The sequence below is a fragment of the Condylura cristata genome, unplaced genomic scaffold, assembly GCF_000260355.1.
Source record: "Condylura cristata isolate star-nosed mole 26May11 unplaced genomic scaffold, ConCri1.0 scaffold00030, whole genome shotgun sequence".
Taxonomy (NCBI): domain Eukaryota; kingdom Metazoa; phylum Chordata; class Mammalia; order Eulipotyphla; family Talpidae; genus Condylura; species Condylura cristata.
In genome coordinates this window covers 6,596,411-6,618,807 of record NW_004567131.1, presented here as the reverse complement: position 1 = coordinate 6,618,807, position 22,397 = coordinate 6,596,411, and the positions used below count along the sequence as shown (strand labels likewise).

The following is a 22,397-nucleotide window of genomic DNA, read 5'->3' as shown; positions in this document are numbered from 1 at the left end:
ACACACACACACACACACACAGTTTTGCTAGAAAGAAAATGTCCTTAGAGAATAAAATGTCACATTGTGCCAAATAGCTCAGAAAAAAATACCAGAGGGTGAATGGAAGAATAGAAAGGGATATTAAGAAAATGTGCCAAAATGCAAAGTGGTAGATGTAGATGGCAGAAGGACATTTACTATTACTGTTCTCCTTTTGTAGGTTAAAATTCTTCTAAGTAAAAGGATAGCAAAGTGTACCCAAACAAAAAAATACTTTTTTTTTTTAACTTTAGGATTGGCTTAATATCAACTAAGATTTAGAAGAGGAGAAAACTAGTAAACAGAAGCTAGATTAAGTAATTACTGAATATGAGACATGGAGACAGGTGACCTTTGAAAGTATAGGAGAAATTATAAGCCATGACACAGTGAGCAGATTAAACAATTATATAATCAACAAAGTAGGACAGAAGCTATATATAGCTAGTGGGTAAGAACTGATCAAAGAAAGGACACTTCAAATTCAGGAGTTCTAACAATGCCCTGGTATAAAGAAGAAATACTTCACCTAATCACATGTTTTGAAATTACAGGTACATGATTTTAAAAGCTGACAGCAGGAAGAAACAAACTGCTGTTAAAGAAGGCAAACTGACAGGTAAGCTTTCATCATCAATGATGGAAACCAAAAACATGAAAATAAAATATTCAATCAACTAGAAAAGAACTGTATACCCAAAAAATATGCTTTATCCAGAGAAAATTAACTTCCAAACCAACAGAAACTAAAGTTATCCAAGATAGTTTAATTTGCACAGAAATATCAGAAAAAGACTACAGTAGGCTCTCCCTGGTGGTGCTACAGGTTACAGCGCAGCACTGCAAGCTAGCTGCAGCCACTTCAGTGTATGTTGGATCCCCAGCCCCAGAGGTGACCCACATGGCCAGGCAGACCTCTCCTGATCCACCCGCTGCTCTCCTCAGCAGTGCACTTCATCAGTCAGCCTGTTCTGCTCCCCACTCTGTTTCTGGTGAATCCTCTCACCACCCCTGCATCTTTGGCCTATATCCCAGTTCTGTATGCATAAATAAATAAACCTTTAAAAAAAAAAAGACTACAGTAAACATTAGGATTAATTTTAAAAGTTAGATGCACAGCAATAGTAAGAAGGCTAAAATAGGAAATAAAATTATAACAATAGCATTATAGCACATATAATTCTTTTGTATAGCTCGAGTGAAAGATTTTGTTAAATATGCACACAATTTCTAAGTTAGTATTTCTCAACAGCAGTACTGATGATATTTTAGGACCAGATATTTCCTACTTTGTTGGAGCTACCTTGTGAATCATAGACTATTCAACAGCATCTCTGGCCTCTCCCTTACTAGACACTCCCCCAGTTGTAGCACCTAAAAGTGTCTCCATTGTCTAATGTCTCTCAGGAGCAAAAACTACCCCTCAGCTGAGAACCATTATTCAAGGGTAACTACTTACACTTCTGATTTAAGTATTAACACTTGTCCTCTCAAACCCCAAACTCCACTAAAAGAAGTGACATGCTTTTAAAGACCTGAAGTGATAAAAATAGGGAACACACTAAAGGAGACAATAGTCACAAAACTGCAGGTTGAATAGTGGATGAGCAAAAAATTAAATCATCTGCACAGAAGTCAGAAGAATGTAAACTGATTGCAAGGAGGGTACATTTGGAGATGGAAAATGAAACCTGATACATTTATGGAGCAGAATCTTTAAATGACAATATTAGGTACTTATGAAATAGCGTAAGGTATTTCTGGAATTGGGGTTGAAAGTAGGGTACTAAAATATGGATTAAAATTGCTAGAATCCCCTTCTTCATGCCTGGCTACTAGATGTGTACCACCTAGGGATTTATCTGTTCCCTCTTTAGAAAAATCAGTAAGATTCTGAGTGTTAGGAAACAACAGGCACAGCCGGAGCATGCTATCAAACAGAAAAACGAGAGACTAAGGACTACAGTTGACCTTGAATATAGAGGGGCTGGGGAAGCCAGCTCCCCAACAGTCAAAAATCTGTGTGTAGTTTATAACTGCCCTCCATAGGGGTCTAATTTCAAGATTGGTTGAATTTGTGAATTCCAAACCTGAAGATAGAAAATAAATTCACCTGTAGTAAACTGTGGTCAAATCCATGTTGTTCAAGGGTCAACTGTATACACAAACTGCCAACTATCAAGACCTTACTTTCTAGACAGAAGATTTAAGGAAAAATCCAGTGGTTTCTAGGAGACTGCCCAACTAGCAGCTATCCTAAGTCACTGTAAAGTGAATTTCAAAATGCCAGGCAATTATAAGAAATTTTTTTTCTAACTGAAAAGTCTATGTTCAAGCTATCGTTTAAATATGAAAGTCTTATGTTTGTAAGTTCCTTTATGTACTTTAAATTCCTTTAAATTATTATTGTATAGCTTAATCCTTTCCCTAATTCTCCCAAATTACAAGATTTTACTTTATTATTAACAGAGAACAATTTATTTTCAAATCTTTCTATAAAATAAAAATATTCCTGACATTTTTCTTATTACCGTAACAATATGAATAATTCTCATTATTCTCATTCTCAAACAATAAAACTACAAGACACCACCAAACCAAAGCTATAACAATTGAAATACAGAACAAGAAAAGGGGTTATTAACTGCAAAAAGCTTTTAGAATCTGCTAAATACCTGATATTCCCATCACTACCTTAGAGTTCTGTTTCTATTCCATAAGCAAGATGCTGTGTATAACAGCCAGGTGCCCTATGAAGATGCAAGAAACCCTACCTATCAAACAGCAGGAATTAACTCTATTCTACCAACCCTACCTAAGATTTCCCTGCATATCTAAAGTCTCAAAGAATTTCTCCAGAATTCTACAATGGGTATTTCTCAAAATACAGTTGGCCACTTGACTGCACTACTAAGACAGGGGAAGAAAAGGGGAAATAGCATGAACACTTGTTAGATAAAATAATTATAGTGTAAATTTTTCAGACTTACAGAATTGTCCGTTTGAAGCAAAGGAATTATATTTCACTTACACATAGACACATATTACTTGTATGCACATATACTGTTTTTGTCTTTGAATACAGAAAGAGAAAAGTTTGATAATTCATTGTTTCATTCCTTAATTACTCATACCTCTTGATCTCCTGAACTTTGGAAGTCTCCTTTGCCTATGCTTGTATCCCGAGTCCAACGAGGTGGTTTCCAAGTTCTTTCCTGCGTTCCTCTGTTATAATAAAAACAACGTCCTGAACTATCTTTATGAGTTTCCCATTCTCCATTTATGTGAATTGCTGGACTCCCAGGAAGTGGGGGGAGAGCAGACTGAGATATTTTCAGTTCTTGCAGATTAGCATAGACAGGAGAATCTGGCCGTCCTTGACTTGGAGGTGTCGTTGCCTGTGAAAATTTTTAAATATTCTCATTTATACCAGCATAACACTTAAATATTAAAACGAAATCAGACACAAGATTAATATAAAATGTGTATGTATAAAATAATTTATAAATTTTTTATAAAGTATGTTTAATGTATACATATAGTTATTCACTTTCAAAATACACAAATGTAGATAATTCTTTCTTTTTTAAAGATTTATTTATTCATATAGAACTCGAGTACAGGCCAGAGGTGCAGGGAAGGTGAGAGGATTCACCAGAGACAGAGTGGGAAGCAGAACTGTGGGTCACCTATGGGGATGGGGATAAAACATGCACTGAGGCGGCTGCAGCTGGCTAGCGTTCTTGTTTTTTTTTTTAAGATTTATTTATTTATTCATATAGAACTGGGGTACAGGCCAGAGATGCGGAGGGTGAGAGGATTCACCAGAGACAGAGTGGGGAGTAGAACAAGCAGATCAACAAAGTGCACTGCTGAGGGGAGCAGCGGGCAGGTCAGGGGAGGTCTGCCTCGCCATGCGGATCTCCTCCGGGGCAGGCGGGAATTGAACTCATGTGGAAGTGGCTTAAGCTTCCTACGAAGCTGTGCTTTAACCCGCTGCGCCACCAGGGAGGGCCCCTATAATTCTTTTTAAAAAATACAACAGAACTTTATTTTTTAAGATTTATTTATTTATGCATATATATTGGGGTACAGGTCAGAGATGCAGGGGCAGTGAGAGGATTCACCAAAGACAGAGTGGAGAGCAGAACAGGCAGATCCATGAGGGGAGCAGTGAGCAAGACTGGAGAGGTCTGATGTGCTATGTGGATCACCTCTAGCTGCGGCTGGCTTGCAATGCTGCATTCTAACCTGTTGCGCCATCAGGGAGGGGCCACAGCAGCAACTTTAATATTCAGTTTTGTTGAAAAAATGTATTAAAAGTTTAAATACAATTCAAAATGTGCTTACTTAGTACTTTCCTTCACCCTGAAATAATATGACTATGGGTTCTAGTTCAAAATCTGACACTAACAAATTATATATGACATTGGATTTGACATCACTCTCTGAAACTGAATTTTTTAACCTCTACAAATAAACAGATTAAATGGCAAGATTTCCTTTGGCTCTAAAATTTAGACATTAAGACATTTTATTTAAATATAAAAAAGTCTTTATACATGGGTAATTTAACATTTATTCAAAAAACTATCAAAACAGACTGTATAGTCTATAGCCTACTATTAAATTAAAAATATAAGTGAGGCCCTCCCTGGTGGCGCAGCGGGTTGAAGCACAGCACTGAGAATCTAAAGCCGCTTCCACATGAGTTCGATTCCCGCCTGCCCCGGAGGAGACCACATGGCGTGGCAGACCTCTCCTGACCCGCCCGCTGCTCCCCTCAGCAGTGTACTTCGTTGATCTGCCTGTTCTGTTCCCCTGAGCCTCTGGCCTGTAACCCTGTTCTGTATGCACAAATAAATAAATCTTTAAAAAAATATATATATATAAGTGAAACATCAAAGAAAAACAATGCTTCAACTAAGAGCTAACTACATTCTAGTCTGTTTTAGAAGGACTATAATTTCTCAGTAGTCATAAATATATCTCCCCAGTTTCCTTATTTGTGAATTCCCTAATAGTGGAAAACACATTATTAGCTGTAACTCTGATCTCCGTATTTAGCCTTAATTTACAACTTCACCTTTTACTTTCAAATGTTTCACTAGGTGTCAGTCAAGAGCAGATACTTAGTATCCTTTACACCAGAACACTTGCAAATTGTATTAAATTAGAATTCTAGTTGCTGAAGGAAAAAGCACTCTCTGAGAACACCTTCTTATACTGCATATTCATATTGGCTTATATAGCTTTCTTTTCACAGAATTTCTCGATTTGGGTTAGTACTGACATTTTAGAACAGACAATCCTTTAGGGAAAAGGGGTGCCATTACATACATGGTAAAATATTTAATGCACCCTGGCCTATACCCCACTAGAGGCCACCAAACATTGCCAAGTGTACCCTGGAGACAAAACTGCCCTTAACTGTGGGTCACTGCTTTACTATCCAAATCTTCAAATTATATTCAGATATTCAATTATTTCTGTAATGTACCAAGCTTATAAGTACTAAAAATATTGAAATAAAAAAGGGAAATGTGAATGGATACACTAAAGCAGTTTTATTAAAATTAAGTACTTTAACATCTAAAACAGTATTTGTCTATAAAATATAATCAGTCTAGGCCCTCCCTGGTGGCGCAGCGGGTTAAAGCACAGCACTGAGAAGCTAAACCCACTTCCGCATGAGTTCGATTCCCGCCTGCCCCGGAGGTGACCACATGGCGTGGCAGACCTCTCCTGACCCGCCCGCTGCTCCCCTCAGCAGTGTACTTCGTAGATCTGCCTGTTCTGCTCCCCACTCTGTCTCTGGTGAAGCCTCTCACCGCCCCTGAGCCTCTGGCCTGTACCCCAGTTCTGTATGCACAGGTGAATAAATCTTTAAAAAAAAAAAAAGAAAAGAAAAAAAAATATATAATCAGTCTAAATCACTGGAGAAAACTGTAAAAATAATACAAAACATGAATATGTTCATAAAATGTTTGCCTTTTGGTCTTTTTACACATACAGTTATACAAGTACTATATTCAATAATGCAAATTAGACAGTGTTCCTAAAAATGTTAGCTTTTGAATTTAGACTACCACTAAACAAAATCTATTAAGAAAACCTCACTATGAAAACAAAGTTTTCATGTAATTTCTCTTACGGACTAATTTCATATTCTGGTAAATAAGACAAAAGCACAAAGCAGGCCCTCCCTGGTTGTGTAATGGGTTAAAGCACAGCACTAGGAAGCTAGCTGCAGTCACTGCAGCACTAGTTGGATTCCCAGCCACGCATGGTGCAGCAGACCTCTCCTGCCCCACCTGCTGCTCAGCAGTGTTCTTCGGCAATATGCCATTTCTGCTCCCCACTCTGTCTATGGTGATCCTCTCACTGCCACTGCACCTCTGGCCTGTACCCCAGTTCTGTATGCATAAAAAAAATTTTTAAATCTTTTAAAAAAAAAAAAGGCAGCACATTGCTTCTATGACAAAATAGAACAAAGGTTCTATGAACCTTATCTAGAAAATATTCAGCAAGTACTAAAGAAATCCTTGCTTTGCTAACAATAGTAGAATTTAGGGAAGTTCAAGAAACAGTAACTTTCTAAACAATGTTTTTGGACAAATTCTACTGACTCTTTAAAAAAATAAGTAACTCCTGTTTAAGCAGTTCAAATTTAAATAGTTTTTTCAATTAAAAAACTGCAATTATTAAACAGTTTATAACACTAGCAAAATTCTGAAAAAGCAAATAATTAAATGAAAACTATAAACCAATCTCACTTATAAACATAAATGAAAACATCCTAAGTAAGAGATTACTAATTAAATTCAACACTGTATTTTTAAAAAGTCAGGAAAAGCAGAAATGCTAGGAAATCTCAGAGTTTAATTCTTTACATTAACAGATCAACATGACCATCTCTACAGACATCAACAATACATTTGATAAAATTCAACAAGCATTCAGGATAAAACTGTCAGGAACAAAATAAGTGAGGAATAAGTAATGTTTCCTTAGTATGGTTTTTTAAAAAGTTTTATTTAAAAGAAACATCTTACTTAGCAAGACCTATAAAATTATTTTCACTAAAATCTAACAGTGCCAAATATCACTGCAATTCCAACAGTGTACTAGAGGTCACAGGCAATGTATTCAAATATTAAAAATGAATTCAATTCTTAAACACCGAGAAGGGGGGGAAAAAAAACTGGTATCTGTCACTGATATAACCAGTATCTAAAACTCCAAACTCTTGCAAACTACTAAGCAGTTCCGTGAATTGGCCAAAAACAGACTAGAAACCATCTAATCGGTTACCCTTAGATGAGCAATGACGAAATGAAAACCGTAACGGGCTAAAAAATCTCATTCACAACTGGAAAAGTGATAAGTTCCAAGCCAAATAAGCAATAAAGGATAGGTCACAAACTAAATGAGGAAAACTAGTAAGACCTTCTTCAGGTAGAGCTAAAATTAGACTTGAACAGCTAAATCCTTGATCCTAACTGGAAAAACTTAGCTTTGTAAACATACTGTCCCAAATTAATCTATAAATGCCCTAAGATCCAATGCAATGTTTAGCACTGCAGTACAGAATTACATCACCTAGCACAAAAACTTGTCTCTGAACAAAAAATAAGAATACAAAACCATATGCCTGAGTAAAAGCAAAATTCAAGGATCTAGTACTTGAGAGATTAGGAAACTAGGAAAACGCCCACATCTCTATTTTGGAGGAAAGGACAGATAGTTCTGTACCATTTAAGATAAAAACTATAGAAATAAATTGAACAGGGCTTTCCTGGTAGTACAAGGGGTTAAGTCTCAGCACTATGACACTATTGGCAGCCACTACAGCATGAGTTCAACCCTTGGCTAACACACATAGTGTGGCAAACCTCACTTGCATTTAAAAAAAAAAAAAAAGAAAGAAAGAAGAAAAGAAAGGGGTTAGGGGTTCAGAAAGTCTCCAAGTTGTGACTTTTTGAGAGAAAATGGCACACCTGGAGAGAGCATGGAAGCTCTGTGCCTTTTCCACATACTTAGTCCTATGCATCTCTTCCATTCATGACTTTAGTCTCCTCTGTAATAAATATGGGTTTCCTGAGATCTGTTAGTCTCTCTAGCAAGCTAATTAACCTGACATGAGTATCCTAAGAAGCTCTGATTCAGAGAATAGACATAATCAGAGTTTTGAACAGGCAGTTGGAGGAGGGGTTGTAGAGACCCTTCATCAATAGCTGACAGCTTAAAAACACACAGATTTGCTGGGGGTTATGGCCTATGTCTGAAGTAGAGGAAGTCTTGGGAGACTGAGCCCTTCACCTGTGGAATTTGATGTTATTGCCAAGTAGATAATGTCAGAATTGAGGTAAATTCTTGCACACCCTGCCAGTGTCCAAGAATTGCTTGTTGGAATGGGGAAGTCTACCTACAACCCCTGTTGGAAACTGGCCTACAGAAACCCAATAATGAACCATGTAAAATATGAGATAGGAGGCAACAAGAACAAAAGTTTGGAAGGAAAAAAAGCATGTATAGTCAAGGAGTTATGTTGACATGGAGCAGTAAGGGAAAGACCTAAAGTGAAGCAAGTTGTGGAACAAGGAAAGTTTGTATGTCATGTTAAAAAGCACGGACAACACCAAACAGCATTTAGGAAAATACTGAAGATTTTTAAGTCAGAAAGTATCTTCTGATTTAAAACAGCTGCAATACAGATTTTAGGAGGACAACTGTAAGCACTGATCAGTCAGGAAATTGGTATGATATGACAGGGATAGTAGGAATTGTAAAGCAGAGCCAGATTCAAGCAATACCTTCGTTAAATTAACAGATTATATGTTAGTCTACGTGAAGCACAATTTTTGTGGTTTTTTAAACCAAAATAAAATAATGCAAAGAATAGGGTAAAAAGAAAGGAGCAAAGCAGAGTTGCACATAGAATGTATTAGGTTGATAATGCCTCTTGAAACTCTAGATGAAAGTGCTCACAGACTGTTAGATATACAGATTAGGAATTCAGTAAAGACATCAGGGGTAAAAATATGAATGTATAAATTACTGTTATGTAGGTGGGACCTATAAGAGTATAAGTGGAACCTACAGCGCATATATAGAAGGAATCCAGACCCATGGAAAATTCTAAGCAGCTACCTTGTGAATTAAAATGAGAACGTACATATAAAAGTAGCACAAGATCTGGTATGGTGACGTCCAGTGCTTAACTAGTATTTCTATATAAAAATATATATGCATGGATATGAGTGTGTATGTGTGTGTAGTCTTGTTTTTTTCCAAGGTGCCAAAGAAAGAAAATTCACTAAAGGAAGCAGAAAGGAAAGTGCAAAGTAGAAGTTCTAACAGGAACTTCTACTTTGCACTTTATTTAGAAGTCAAAGAAAAAAAAAAATTCCCAAAATAGGGAACTTGATGGTATCAACCTGAAGACTTCAAAATAAGGGCCCTAAAACAATCACCAGTTTTGCAATTGAGAAGTCATTAGAAGACCCTCCCTAGTGGTGCGGTGGATTGGAGCAAAGCACTACAAAGCTGGTGGTGACCGCTTCAGTGTGAGTTCGATCCCCCGCCCTTAGGTGTTCCACATGGTGTGGCAGACTTCTGACCCACAGGCTGCTCCCCTCAGCACTGCACTTCATTGATCTGCCTGTTCTCCTCCCCACTCTGTCTCTGGTGAATATTCTCACTGCCCCTGCACCTGTACCCTAGTTCTGTATGCATAAATAAATAAAATATAAAAATATATATGTATAAAAGATCAATTTCCAGATGCTAATACTCCAAAATTATTTTCCTGTCATAAACAACTAAAAAAGTGAATAAATACAGAAAAAAGTTTCAGACATTGTACAACAATCATTATAGGGCTGTGAGTCAAGAAAGAAGAAACTGAGTGATTCCTACTTCTCCCAGCTTTCTACCTGGAGGTTTAGAAATGAGCACAGGGAAGGGAAACCAAAACAGGGATTAGCAATCTCAGAGTTAACAGGACAGAACAAAAGGTTTATATTAATAAAGTAATAAAAGGACCCTCACCCATGAACGAACAGGGTCCAACCCTACCTATCTGACAAGATCAGGGCATTCAGGGTGGGTGCCCAAAGACAGATGAATGATTTAGGAAGTTGTATATATTATATACACTGGAATACTACTCAATTACTAATTGAGTAATATTAATTAATTTTACCATGTGTGACAACAACATGAATGGAACTGGAGGAGATAATGCTAAGCAAAGTAAATCAGAAGGAAGGACAAATACAAAAATACAAGATGGTGTCACAGAATCTGGCTAAAGAACTGACACTACCAGAGGGGAAAGGAAAGGAGGAAGAGCAAAGTGGGAGGGTACACAATGGAATAAAATGAGGACTTTTGGTGCCTGGGTGGTGGGTGTGTTGTGATAATATACCAGAAATTTATGATCCTATGCCTTTAAATCATACTGTTACAAACCAATGTTATCTCAAAAAAAAAAAGTAACAATCGAAGAATATAAGAAATATGTATATATAAACATGCTAGAGGAAAAGGGAATCTTCCGTAGTCTGTTAAAATCAGAGTATCTACAGACTTCACTGGTATTCTTCAAAACTAATCAACTAAGAAATAGTCAAGTGCAAAGGAGCAAAGAAGATACAATGGAACAAAGAAAGTTTGTTCAGTAAATGGTGCTGGGAAAACCAGGAAGCTACATGCAAAAAAAATGAAACTAGATCACTACCTCACTCCATACACAAAAATCAACTCAAAGTGGATTAAAGACCTAGACATAAGAACAGAAACCATAAAATACCTGGAAGCAAAGATGGGCCAAATACTACACAACATACACTTCAGCGACATCTTTAAAGATACAGCACCCAATGCAACGATAGTGAAGGCAAGGATAAATAAATGGGACTACATCAAGTTAAAGAGCTTCTGTACAGCAAAAGAGATATTACAAAAACAACAGACATCCCACTGATTGGGGAAATATTTTCTCATACAAAACTAGCAATAGGATTGATCACAAAGATATACAAAGAGCTGATAAAACACAACAAAAAATAAACAACCCCAGCCAAATATGGGCAGAAAAGCTAAAAAGACACTTCTTCAAAGAGGAAACAAGCATATGAAAAAATGTTCAACATCACTTGTAATAAGGGAGATGCAAATTAAAACCACAATGAGATACCACCTCACCCCAATGAGAATGGCACATCTTAAAACAACTAGCAACAACAAATGCTGGTGAGGATGTGGAGAAAAAGGAACTCTCCTGCATTGCTGGTGGAAATAAAAACTAGTACAACCACTATGGAAAACTGGAGGTTCCTCAAACTAAAAATGGAGCTTCTATGTGACCCAGCAATCCCACTCCTAGGTATCTACGCAAAAGACACAAAAACACTGATTCAAAAAGATACCTGCACCACCATATTTATTGCTGCTTTATTTACAATTGGAAAAACATTGAAACAGCCTGAATGCCCAAAAGTGGATGGCTGGATTACAAAGATGCAGTACATATACACAATGTGGTACATATACACAATCAGCAACCAAAATAAATAAATAAATAAACACATGCCTTTTGCAGCAACATGGATGGAGCTGGAAAAGATCATATTTAGTGAAATAAACCAGAAAGAAAAGGAAAAATACCAGATAATTTCACTCATAGCAGGAATATAACGGACCAGGCAAGAAAATAATAATAACTAACAGCTATATACCAGAGACATTTTATGGGGGTGTAGTAGGGAATGGGATCAAAAACAGTGCGGGGAGGGAAATGCACTGGACTATGGTGATGGCACATGGGTGATTTGGTGATGGGAAGCCCAAGGGGACTACAACTGAGATGGCAAAATGCACAAAATGATGTAAAAAATAAACTATTATATAAAAAAAAATTTTTTTAAAGAAATAGTCAAGTGCCTGCAACTAAGATACAACATTAATTCTAAATAGAGCTACATAGTTAGAAAATGTTTATTAAGGGGCTCTACCTGGTGGCACAACAGGTTAAAGCACCACATTAAGAAGTTTTTTTTGAAGCCACTGCAGCATGAGTTCTATCCCTAGCCAGGCAGCTGACCCACGTAGTGTGGCAAACCTCTCCTGACCCACCCACTGCTCCCCTCAACAGTGTATTTCAGTCCATCTGCCTGTTCTGCTCCACACTCTATCTCTAATTAATCCTCTCACCTCCACACCCCCACCCACAATGCACACTCTGAGCAAAAGGGGGGAAATCCTATATACAGAAAAATTTTTCTCAGAATGATGTTCATTTGAAATAAATCAGAATATCCAACAACAGGAAAATGGTTAAACAGTGATCAGATACATGAGAAAATCCTATAAAAGCACTTAATATCATAATTTTTAATAACATAATAGAAAACATAGGTAAATGGTAAAACAGTAGATTGAGAAGAAAAACTAAAACATTCGTTTTCTAAATAAGTGATTATGTATGCTTTTTTTCCTATGAATTTTATTTCCCAATTTCATTGCAATGAGAATTATAACCTTTAAGTTTGATTAGGGTAAGAATCTGGGGCAGCTGTCTAGTCCACTAGACTCACAGAAGTAACAGTGATAGTATTAACTGTAAACTAGTGTTTTGGAGGTATGGTCAATGGATCATCTAGGGAGCTTATTAAAATACTTGGTCATGTCTCAGAGTTCAGAGGGGTATAGTCGAGAATCCGTATTTTTAAGTACCCTATGTGATTGTTCCAAAACAGTGATAAAACTAATCTTCCTGAATGAGCTTAGGGCAAACTGCTTACCCTGCTTCAAATATCTGATCATTAAAAACAACTTAAAGAAAATTCTGAAATCTGTGCCACTAGTTGCCTCTTACTTTCTTCCCCGATGTTTATGGATCAAATAAAAATCAGTTTTCTAATAATGATAAGACCTTAGTACTACATACTTAACAAGAAACCATATTCATATGAATTATCACCAACAAAAACAAGTAGATTTTTCATAAAGGAAAATCTTCAAAAAGAGAACAGAGAAAAAAGTTATTTTACTTTATGGGCCATACCAGTTATTAATTAACAACTGAATTGGGACAGTACCTCTGCACATGACCCAATTTTATATTTAAAAAAAGACATGGCCTGTTCTACTTTATCTATATATAACTACAATAGTCTTCCAACTATCTGCAGAAAGGGAAATTTAGGGAACCACATATATTAGAAAGTAACTTTAATCTTAGATTCTACCTAAATTGTGACTTTTTTAATATTAAAAGATTTGTCCTCTTTTTACTTTTGACATTACTGCAAATGCTTCTAAAATACACCTTAAAGAATGGCACAATGCATCAATGAAGAAGCTACTACGCCTTTTGTTTCTTAATTAGCCTATGTTACTCACAGTAGTAATACTTAAGTTTATCTATCAGATTATAAATGCAGAAGTACATTATTAAATGACCACTATGTCTCTACAGCCCATCATATCTTTAATTTAGAGTTGCCAGGGGGAGAAGGACATTTACCAATGTGTAGAACTCCAAATTAATTTTTTTTTCAAATTCTGTGGTGATTTACCTGTTTAAACTTACTTCACCATAGTTGCTTACAACTGCAATAATGCAGCCATAACAGTGTAACAGAGGACAAAAACAGAAAATAAACTTTTTTGAATAGTTTTGAATAAAATATTCAAATAAAAATTCTTTTAGCTTCACAACTAAAAATTGTGTGTCAATTTTAAACAGAAAATATACCTTTCAAAAAGACTGTCTTTTTACTTCATGCCAAATTTTAGGGGGAAAAAACCTTATGTTTTAAATTTTTGAAATATAAAATCCTTACAAATTCTAATGTTCAAATCTTAAAGTACGACTGCACTGAGATTTTAAGCTCTACAGAATTTAATAATATTTTCTAATTTGCTTATTTAACTAATATATAAGAACTAATTGTGAACGAGGCAGGACATGAAATAAGCCATTCCCTGTCACAGGGGCCAGAAGCCTAGGAAAGAAGCAGGTTAAAAAAAAAAAAAAGTTCTAATGGTATGAGCTAAGTGCTACAGGTGTGTACACAAAGCTCTGGAAACACAAAAAAGCAGGACTAACAGGAGAGGATGAGATATTACATTCAGGACAAGGTCCATGATATAGTTTTAACTGGACCTATAAATGGAAGTAGGTGGTAGACAGGTAGGTAAGCAAAGAGAAGTGGTAAAGGGCACTCCAAATACATTCAAAACCTTACTATTTAAAACAGCTAATGAAAAACAAAGAAATGAAAAGCCTTTCAATAATTAAGTGTAACTGGTAACTAAGTCTAGAAACAAAAGAATAAACTGCTGATCCCTTCTCAAAACTTGACTTAGACTCTGAAAATTTTCATTTTTCCCAGTAACTGCTTTCCCATTCCACTGAATTGAAATTTCTGATACCTTCAGAATTGTTAGTTTTAATAAGTATTATTTACATGGTAAATAAATTATTTTCCTTACTTTTTTTTCCCCTAGTAGTAGTTTCCCAGTCACTCCAATTCCATACTGCTCAACTTCTACAGGACTTATAACATGTACTAATTTTAGTGCCCCACCCTCATCTTTCATTTTGTTTTCGTCACCTTAGTCAACAACCTGAATAAACCCTTCACAACATCACAGTCCTGTCTCCATTTAGTCTGCCATCCCCACCCCACTCCCACAAATACAGGAAATAAGCAGTTCCCTTTTAGAAAAGCTACTAAGTCTGCTATTTCTTGTAAGTGATACACAAACATACAGATGAGGTTATTTCTGTGCTACCAACAGGTACAATAACAGTTATCAACAGTGGAATTGTGGTGTACTATAAATTCAAATCACAGGTAGCTAAAGATCATCTGTACCTGATACATGGTAGATAAGAGTAGACAGACATGGTGACAAAACCTCAGGAACAGGAATCAACACATAGTCTCGAGGATGTGTATGGTTGGGAAATTCATCACAGGAAAAAAAGATTTGCCATAAAGAAACAAAAGACAGAATTCCCCCCTTTAAGATGAAGTCCACACCTCTTTCATGCCATTTTCTGCCATGCCCTCATGTGTCCTTTTCTACAGCCTCAATATTCTTCCTTAATCATGTATTTTCAAAGTCTAGAAACAAAAGAATAAGCTACTGATAGCTTCCCAAGTCTTGACTTAGACTCTGATCTCATTTTCCCAGTAACTGCTTTCCCAATCCACAGAATATTTTAAAAATAGAAAGGTAAATGAAGACAGCTACTTGCTAGAAATTTATATTGATGAAACTATACTACTAATTTATGTCAAAAGTATTCAATCACATATTTTTACAGTTAAGCAAACAAAATTCTTCAATAGGACATTATGCTGAGAGAGCTAGACTTAACTACTTTATGCTGATGAAGCAACATGCAACAGCCTAGTACACTGGGATTCATTATTACAAACCTCCCTCCCTGTAGAACTGAATGTAAACTATAGGCTCAGCATTCAGCCAACTAAAGAATACTCTGTTGCTGAAATTTCTAGAAAGTAAAACATTTATGGCACAACAACCAATGAAAAAAACATACCTCAGTTTGCATGTTGAAAGAAAATACACATGCACAAGTCTAAAATTTAGCAGTTGAAGTTTCTGGCAACAGCAAAAAAAAATAAACTTCAGAAAAACACAAAAGGAATTCATAACAACATAGCACATACTTAAATGGCTGATATAAAACCCTTTCATTTTTACACAAATGTCTTTTTGTTATTTTCAAAAGTAAATTCTGAAGGATAGTATTTCAGGAAACTTTAATTACCCAAGGAAAAGAATCTAAATTATGACTTCAAATGAACACATCCAAGCAAATCAGTTTCTAACTTACTACATGTGACAAGTAACAAGTATACATGAGAACATTGTGATACAGGTTCTGTGTAATCTACATAAATACCAAACTGTGTGGAGTTAGTTTAAAGCATTACTCCCTTAAACCTGTAAAGTTTTTATCTATATATATATATATAAAAAGAAAGAAAAAGGATATGACTTTCCAGCATCTTACAGTAAAACAAGAAATGCTTAAACTCTGAATTCCTAAAAGATACTCAGGAGGTATTTTGACACATATAGCATGAATCTACATATAGATATAACCAACCATTCACGCATACATACATATATGCATGGAAGAGATCAAGATTGTGAAAACTTATGTGATTTATTTCATGAAATTATGGCTAGTTTTGCTTTGGTTTTTCATTAATTTATATTTTCTGATTCAAGGAGCAAATTTATTTTGTAGTGAGATATTTTTAAAAATTTGTGAAAGAGAAAAGTTCTTGAATTTTAAACCTACATAACAACTACAGAACTTTTTTGGAAGTTCTATAACTTAAGTTTAATGGCAAGAAACCTTATCATATCTACGGAGGTCAATAACCAAACTTTTTCTCAGAAAACCTAGACTAGGAAAGAAAGGTCTTTTTCAAGGTCATAGGCATTTTGGGTTCATTCTTAGCCAGAAAGTAGCATTGTGCTTAGAATTATAACCCTTAAAATAAGCCACCATAAGACTATGGCTCCCACTAGCAGGTTCTCCAAGTTGGGAAAGATGGGTCAAGTGAATAGGACTGTTCTATAAAATCCGTGGTCAAAAGTCTAGCATCTCTCTGGCAGTTAATCTAAAGTGCCATAAACTCAGGCCAGTCTAAACTGGCCTTCTTTCAATCACTACCATTTACAGAACTATTTTTTCATCTTGCAAAACTCGAACTCTACCTATTACATAGTAATTCTCCATCCCCCTCCTCCTGCTTCCTCATATCCTTGGCAACCAACATTCTACTTTCTCTTTTCTATGAATTTACTAAGTACCTTACATATTTAGACATTTGTGTACATATATTTGTTCAGGGACACACCATCAGATCCCACTTCTCAGGCCTTTCAACTTGGACTGAATTATGCTACTGGCTTTCCTAGTTTCTAGAACGCAGAAGACAAATCATGGGACTTCCCAGCCTCCATAACTGTATGAGCCAATTCTTGTCATAAATCCAGTTGTTTCTCTTGAAACCTCTAATACAGATTCACAGGGGCGGAAAAACTGATATGTTACATGTCTTCCATTTTCAAACAGAGAGACTGCTTGTAAGGGAGAGGGGAGAGACAAAATGAATTATCAATGCAAAAGCAACTCAATTTTGTTTCTCAAGTGGCACTTGATACAGCAACTCACTTGGATTATCAATCATTGATACACTTACTTATTGTCAGCAGGTATTTGAACACTCACAGAAAAAATAAAAAGGTTTATTTTCAGGCTTCATAAAAGCCTGAAAATAATCTCCACCTGTAAAAAGACAAATGAGAAACTCTCTGGCAGAAATCTAAGTTAAGATTCACCAACTTCTTGTTTAGCATGTGTTTTTGGGATACTGTTGTTCTTCTGAATGAGGCATAATGAAAGTGGCATAAAGATGCCTAGTTTCTTTAAATAGAAGAAAGTGCCAGCCATAGGAAGGAACAAGTCTGCTTATCACAGGTTATGTTCTTCATATTCCATTTTAATGAGTGCCCCTAGATTAAGAACTAGTATATATCGATAACAACATATCAGAGCAACTAACTCATTAACAGTATCCATTATATATATAATTATATATAATTACTAGAAAACACTGACATTCAACAATCCCCATTTAAATCTGTAGCTGAGAAATTTAGAAAGATCACCTTCTTCCCACTTGACAAATAACAGCTGGCTATTATAAATGGTGAATAGCTTATATTTTTAATATTTTTAAATTACATTAATAAAATTTTCAATGAAGAGAATATTTAACTGAAATAAAATTTTTCTATAAAAAATGAAAGTTCTAATTTATTAATGCTTACCAATACCATCAATATGACACAGATGCTTAGTAATGCTTGATAAATAAAATGAAGGAAAATCTAACCCGCTTACTGGAGAAGTTCAACAGATAAGTAATGAAATTTTAGAGCCACACTTTGTTGTTTAGAAAAGTGAGGCATTAAAGTTCACAAGTAGTCTTCCTTAAATAATGAAACTGTAAATCTATTACTTAAGACACCTGCTGAGATCTTGAATAGAGTTATAATCATAATAGGTATAGGCAGTGATGCTCAGAATTTTAACTTTCAAATACCTCGTATACCTATAGTTTCATAATGAAACTCCTAGGCTTCCTTTAGAAGTCTCCACATATAAAGAGACTAAAAAAATTTAATACATAAAATCTGAACTGTCTTATAACAACTGATGAAATTTTGAGCAAATACCTGCAATTAGTTTCAGAAATTTCAGGTACTATCTGTGTAACAATGCTTCTGCAATTTTCTATTTGAGTATTTTGTTGCATTTTTACACTATGAAAATAAAGCATAAATGAAAATTTTAAAAATGTGCAGCATTCCCCTTTATTTTATCGACAGCATAGAGATGATCGATCTATGGTCCATTTGCAGCCTACAATCTATTTTTGCAAATAAAATTTTCATTTAAACACAATCACATTCCCTTGTTTCCATATCTGCTACAATGGCAGAGTTGAATATTTATGACAGGTATAAAGCTTATAAAACCTAAAAATCTATTCTTTGATTCTTCACAGGAAAAGTTTGCCACCCCCTGTGAAACTGCCTCTCCTTATTTTAAGTTAGATTTTAACAAGAATTAGGAGAATGGGTTGAACTGCATTCTTCCAAAGTAACTGCTTAAAATAATGAAAAAACTGAGATCCCTTTAACACTAACCAGTCTTCTTTCATAAGCCCTCAGAAAGAATGAACAGAAAATGCAACCTTCGGCTATGTAAAAGAGCCACTTTATGTTAAACAGTAAGTTTCAGTTGATTTCCTTAACCCACATGTAAGTTTTAATACCTATTAAAAAGAAAAGTCTCTTCCTTAACGATGAAAGTAGAATTTACCAGACACAGCAATTAAAAGTACAATGAGCTCCACAGAGACAGTACTGGGGCAAGTGAGAGTCAGACAGCACTGGGCAACTCGTGCTTCACTGAGGAAAAATGAATAAACATGAGCAAAGGAGATTCTAAGACGCTGAAGGGCATGAGTCAGATGCACTTTTTTCTGCAAGTTTCTGCAGACTTGCCAGAAAGAGCACAAGAAATAGCACCCAGATGCTTCGGTCAACTTTTCAGTTTTTCTAAAAGATACTTAGAGAAACAGAACATCAGGTCTGAGAGATGAAAAGAGAAGGAAAATTTCTGATGATGTTGTAAGGACAAACAAGGCACATTATATGAAAGAGAAATGAAAACTTATGATCTCCTAAAGAGGAAACAAAAAAGAAGTACAAGGATCTCAATGCATCCAAGAAGCCTCCTTGTAAGGACAAACAAGGCACATTTTATGAAAGAGAAATGAAAACCTATAATCTCCTAAAGAGGAAACAAAAAAGAAGTGCGCCCAAGAAGCCTCCTTCAGCCATTTTCTTATTTTGTTCTGAATATGACCCCAAAATCAAAGGATAATGTCCGGGATTATCCGCTGGTGATAGTGTAAAGAAAATGAAAGAGATGTGGACTACTGCTGCAGATGGATCAGCCTTCTGAAAAGAGGGCAGCAAAAGGCGAAGGAAAGTCTGATGTGACCCAAAACATAGTCCTCAAAGTTGAAAAAAGCAAGAAAAAGAAGAAACACAGAGGATGAGGAGGAAGATGACAAAGATGAAGAATACGCTGATTCCAGCACATTTTTCTTGGGCTTAAGCATTTATTCATCCTACCGGTTATACCTTTTAAGTGTAAAACTAAGGTTTTTTAAAAAAAAAAAAAACTGTAACAATGTTTAATTTTTTATATAGTTAACACTATGGAATGCATCCTTAGATAGTTCTGTCCTGGTAGTTATTTTCAATAGTCACTAACTGGCTGGAACAGGACAGGAGTTACAGATTGGCATGGAAATTGAAACAGGTTCTTTTTGGTACACAGCACAAATTAGTTACATGTGAGAGTGGTAACTTTTCATCTTCAGTTATCTCTGATATATCTTCTATGAAATAACCATTGTCCTTTTAACTGAATACCCCTCTTTAATTGTAAAAAAAAAATACAACTGCTTTGTTGATATTCTGAGTGTTTCTAAGCAAATACAATTTTTAAATCTTTCTATTTAAAAGTTATCACAAATGACTAACTCTAAAAGTTATTTTTATTTTAAACATTAACTATTTAGTACTTAGCCCAAATAGATAAAAAAAATTACATAGCTTTAGTAATTGTTTAACTTATTAAACTTACTCTTCCCCACTCGCAGTTTTGCTTTGACCTCACCTTATATACACTGCCTTAAATTAATCTGCTAGTCAACTGCATCCCAACATACCACCTAACATGTTCATACATGCCTCCATTTTATAGACAAACAGACTGATACTAGGCTGGCAGTTTTCAGATCAGATAAATACCATTACTAAAATCATTACCACCTACACCACCAGAATCATACTGGAGCATGCTACATTGTATCCTTGATGGTTACAGCTCCTTTTTTCTACACAGTCTGCCCAATCTCTGCAGAGAAGTCAGGTAATGTCCAGTTAAATATTTTTTTCTCTCACATACACCCCTGCACCTAAGGCCCTGTTGTTCTACACAAAAATAAACATTAAAAAAAGTTCTGCTCTTTGCTCATCACTATATCCCTACAACCCTGAACAATGCAAGTACACAGCAGGTACTCCACAAATATTTGTTTAGTGAATAGGGTTAACAACACTAGTAAATCTAAGTCATGATTTTCGCCTTATTCATTCTTCTCCATGGGTTCTTCTCTTCCATTCCAAATTTAAAAAATTATTAAAGTACTTAACAAATATATACCCCAAAAAGTTCTCTTAAAACCCCTAGCTTATGGTGGATATTCAAAATTTATTGTTAATTATAACGTTCACACCTCTCTGAAATACAGAAAAGACCAACCGTGAAGATTCCTTTTTCAAATACCCTGCTTTGCTATGATCTCAGAAAAACTGTTAGCTCAGAAAAATTGTTAGCTTTGGTAGAATGCAAATGAATAGAATAAACATTACTGAAATAAACACGGAACACAAAAGACCCCCAACAATCAAAACAATCCTCACAAAAGGGAACAGAAGTGTCAGTGTCTGACTTCAAACTGTATTACAAATCTGTAGTAATCAAACAGCACAGTATACAAATAAAAACAGACCTATGGAATAAAATTAAAAGTATGCAAGTTTACAGTTACCCTGTAGGAAAGGAATAAAGAATATTTAAGGAAGAAAGTCTTTTCCACAAATGTGAGGAAAACTGGCCAGCTACATGCATAAGAATGAAACTAGACCACTATCTCATACCATACACAAAAATTAACCAAAAATATGTTAAGTACTTGGATATAAGGTCTAAAACCATAAAATACATTTTAAAAAACATAGGCAAAACTCCCCCACAACAATGGCCTCAGTGAAGTTCTTTGGGACTTAGTTATAGCAAAAGCAACAAAAGTGAAAAACAAATAGTTATATCAAACTAATAAGCTTCTGGATAGCAAAGGAAACTATCATTAAAACAAAAAGATGCCCCATCAAATGGAAGAAAACATCTGCATATAACACAACAAAGAAGGGATTAATTCCAAGATCTACAAAGAACACATACAACTCAAAAGACAGCATAAACCAAAAAGAGCAAGGCAAGCTAAATTGACAATTCTCCAAAGACAGCATAAAGATGGCCAAAAGGCACATAAAAAAATGTTCATTACCATTTATCACTAAGTAAATGCAAATCAAAACCACAGTGATAGGGCCCTCCCTGGTGGAGCAGCAGGTTAAAGCACAGCACTAAGAAGCTTAAGCCACTTCCACATGAGTTTGATCTGCCTGCCCATGAGGCGGGGCAGACCTCTCCTGACCCGCCCACTGCTCCCCTCAGCAGTGTACTTCGTCGATCTGCCTGTTCTGCTCCCCACTGTCTGGTGAATCCTTTCACCCTCCGCATCTCTGGCCTGTACCCCAGTTCTGTATGAATAAATCGATAAATCTTTAAAAAAAAAAAAAAAAACATAGTGATATACCACCTGAAACCAGTGAGAACATCCCATATCAAAAAGACAAGAAATGAAGAAATGATAGTGTTGGTAAGGGTATGGAGAAAACAGTTGATGGAAAAGTAGACTGGTCTAGCCAGTCATGAAGGTTCAGTACATTACAGTATGAAGGATCCTCAAAATATTAAAAACAGATATACTATGTGATCCAGCAGTTACACTCCTTGGATCCACACAAATAATGCATAAACACTAATCTGAAGAGGTAAAGCACTCTTATGTTCACCATAGCATTATTTACAACAGCCA

At 35.7% G+C, this 22,397-nt stretch overlaps 1 protein-coding gene across 5 annotated transcripts in view; it reads right to left on the bottom strand.

Annotated features, from left to right (window-relative positions):
- ARHGAP12 (Rho GTPase activating protein 12) overlaps positions 1–22,397 on the bottom strand; it is a 108,707-nt gene that overhangs the window by 46,520 nt on the left and 39,790 nt on the right. For 4 of the 5 annotated variants that reach the window (XM_004691183.2, XM_004691184.2, XM_012731390.1 and 1 more), the window contains exon 4: positions 3,156–3,419. The exons of the other annotated variant lie outside the window; for it this stretch is intronic. In XM_004691183.2, the coding sequence (XP_004691240.1) occupies positions 3,156–3,419 (264 nt within the window). The remainder of the gene's footprint in view (positions 1–3,155; positions 3,420–22,397) is intronic. 5 annotated transcript variants of the gene reach the window in all.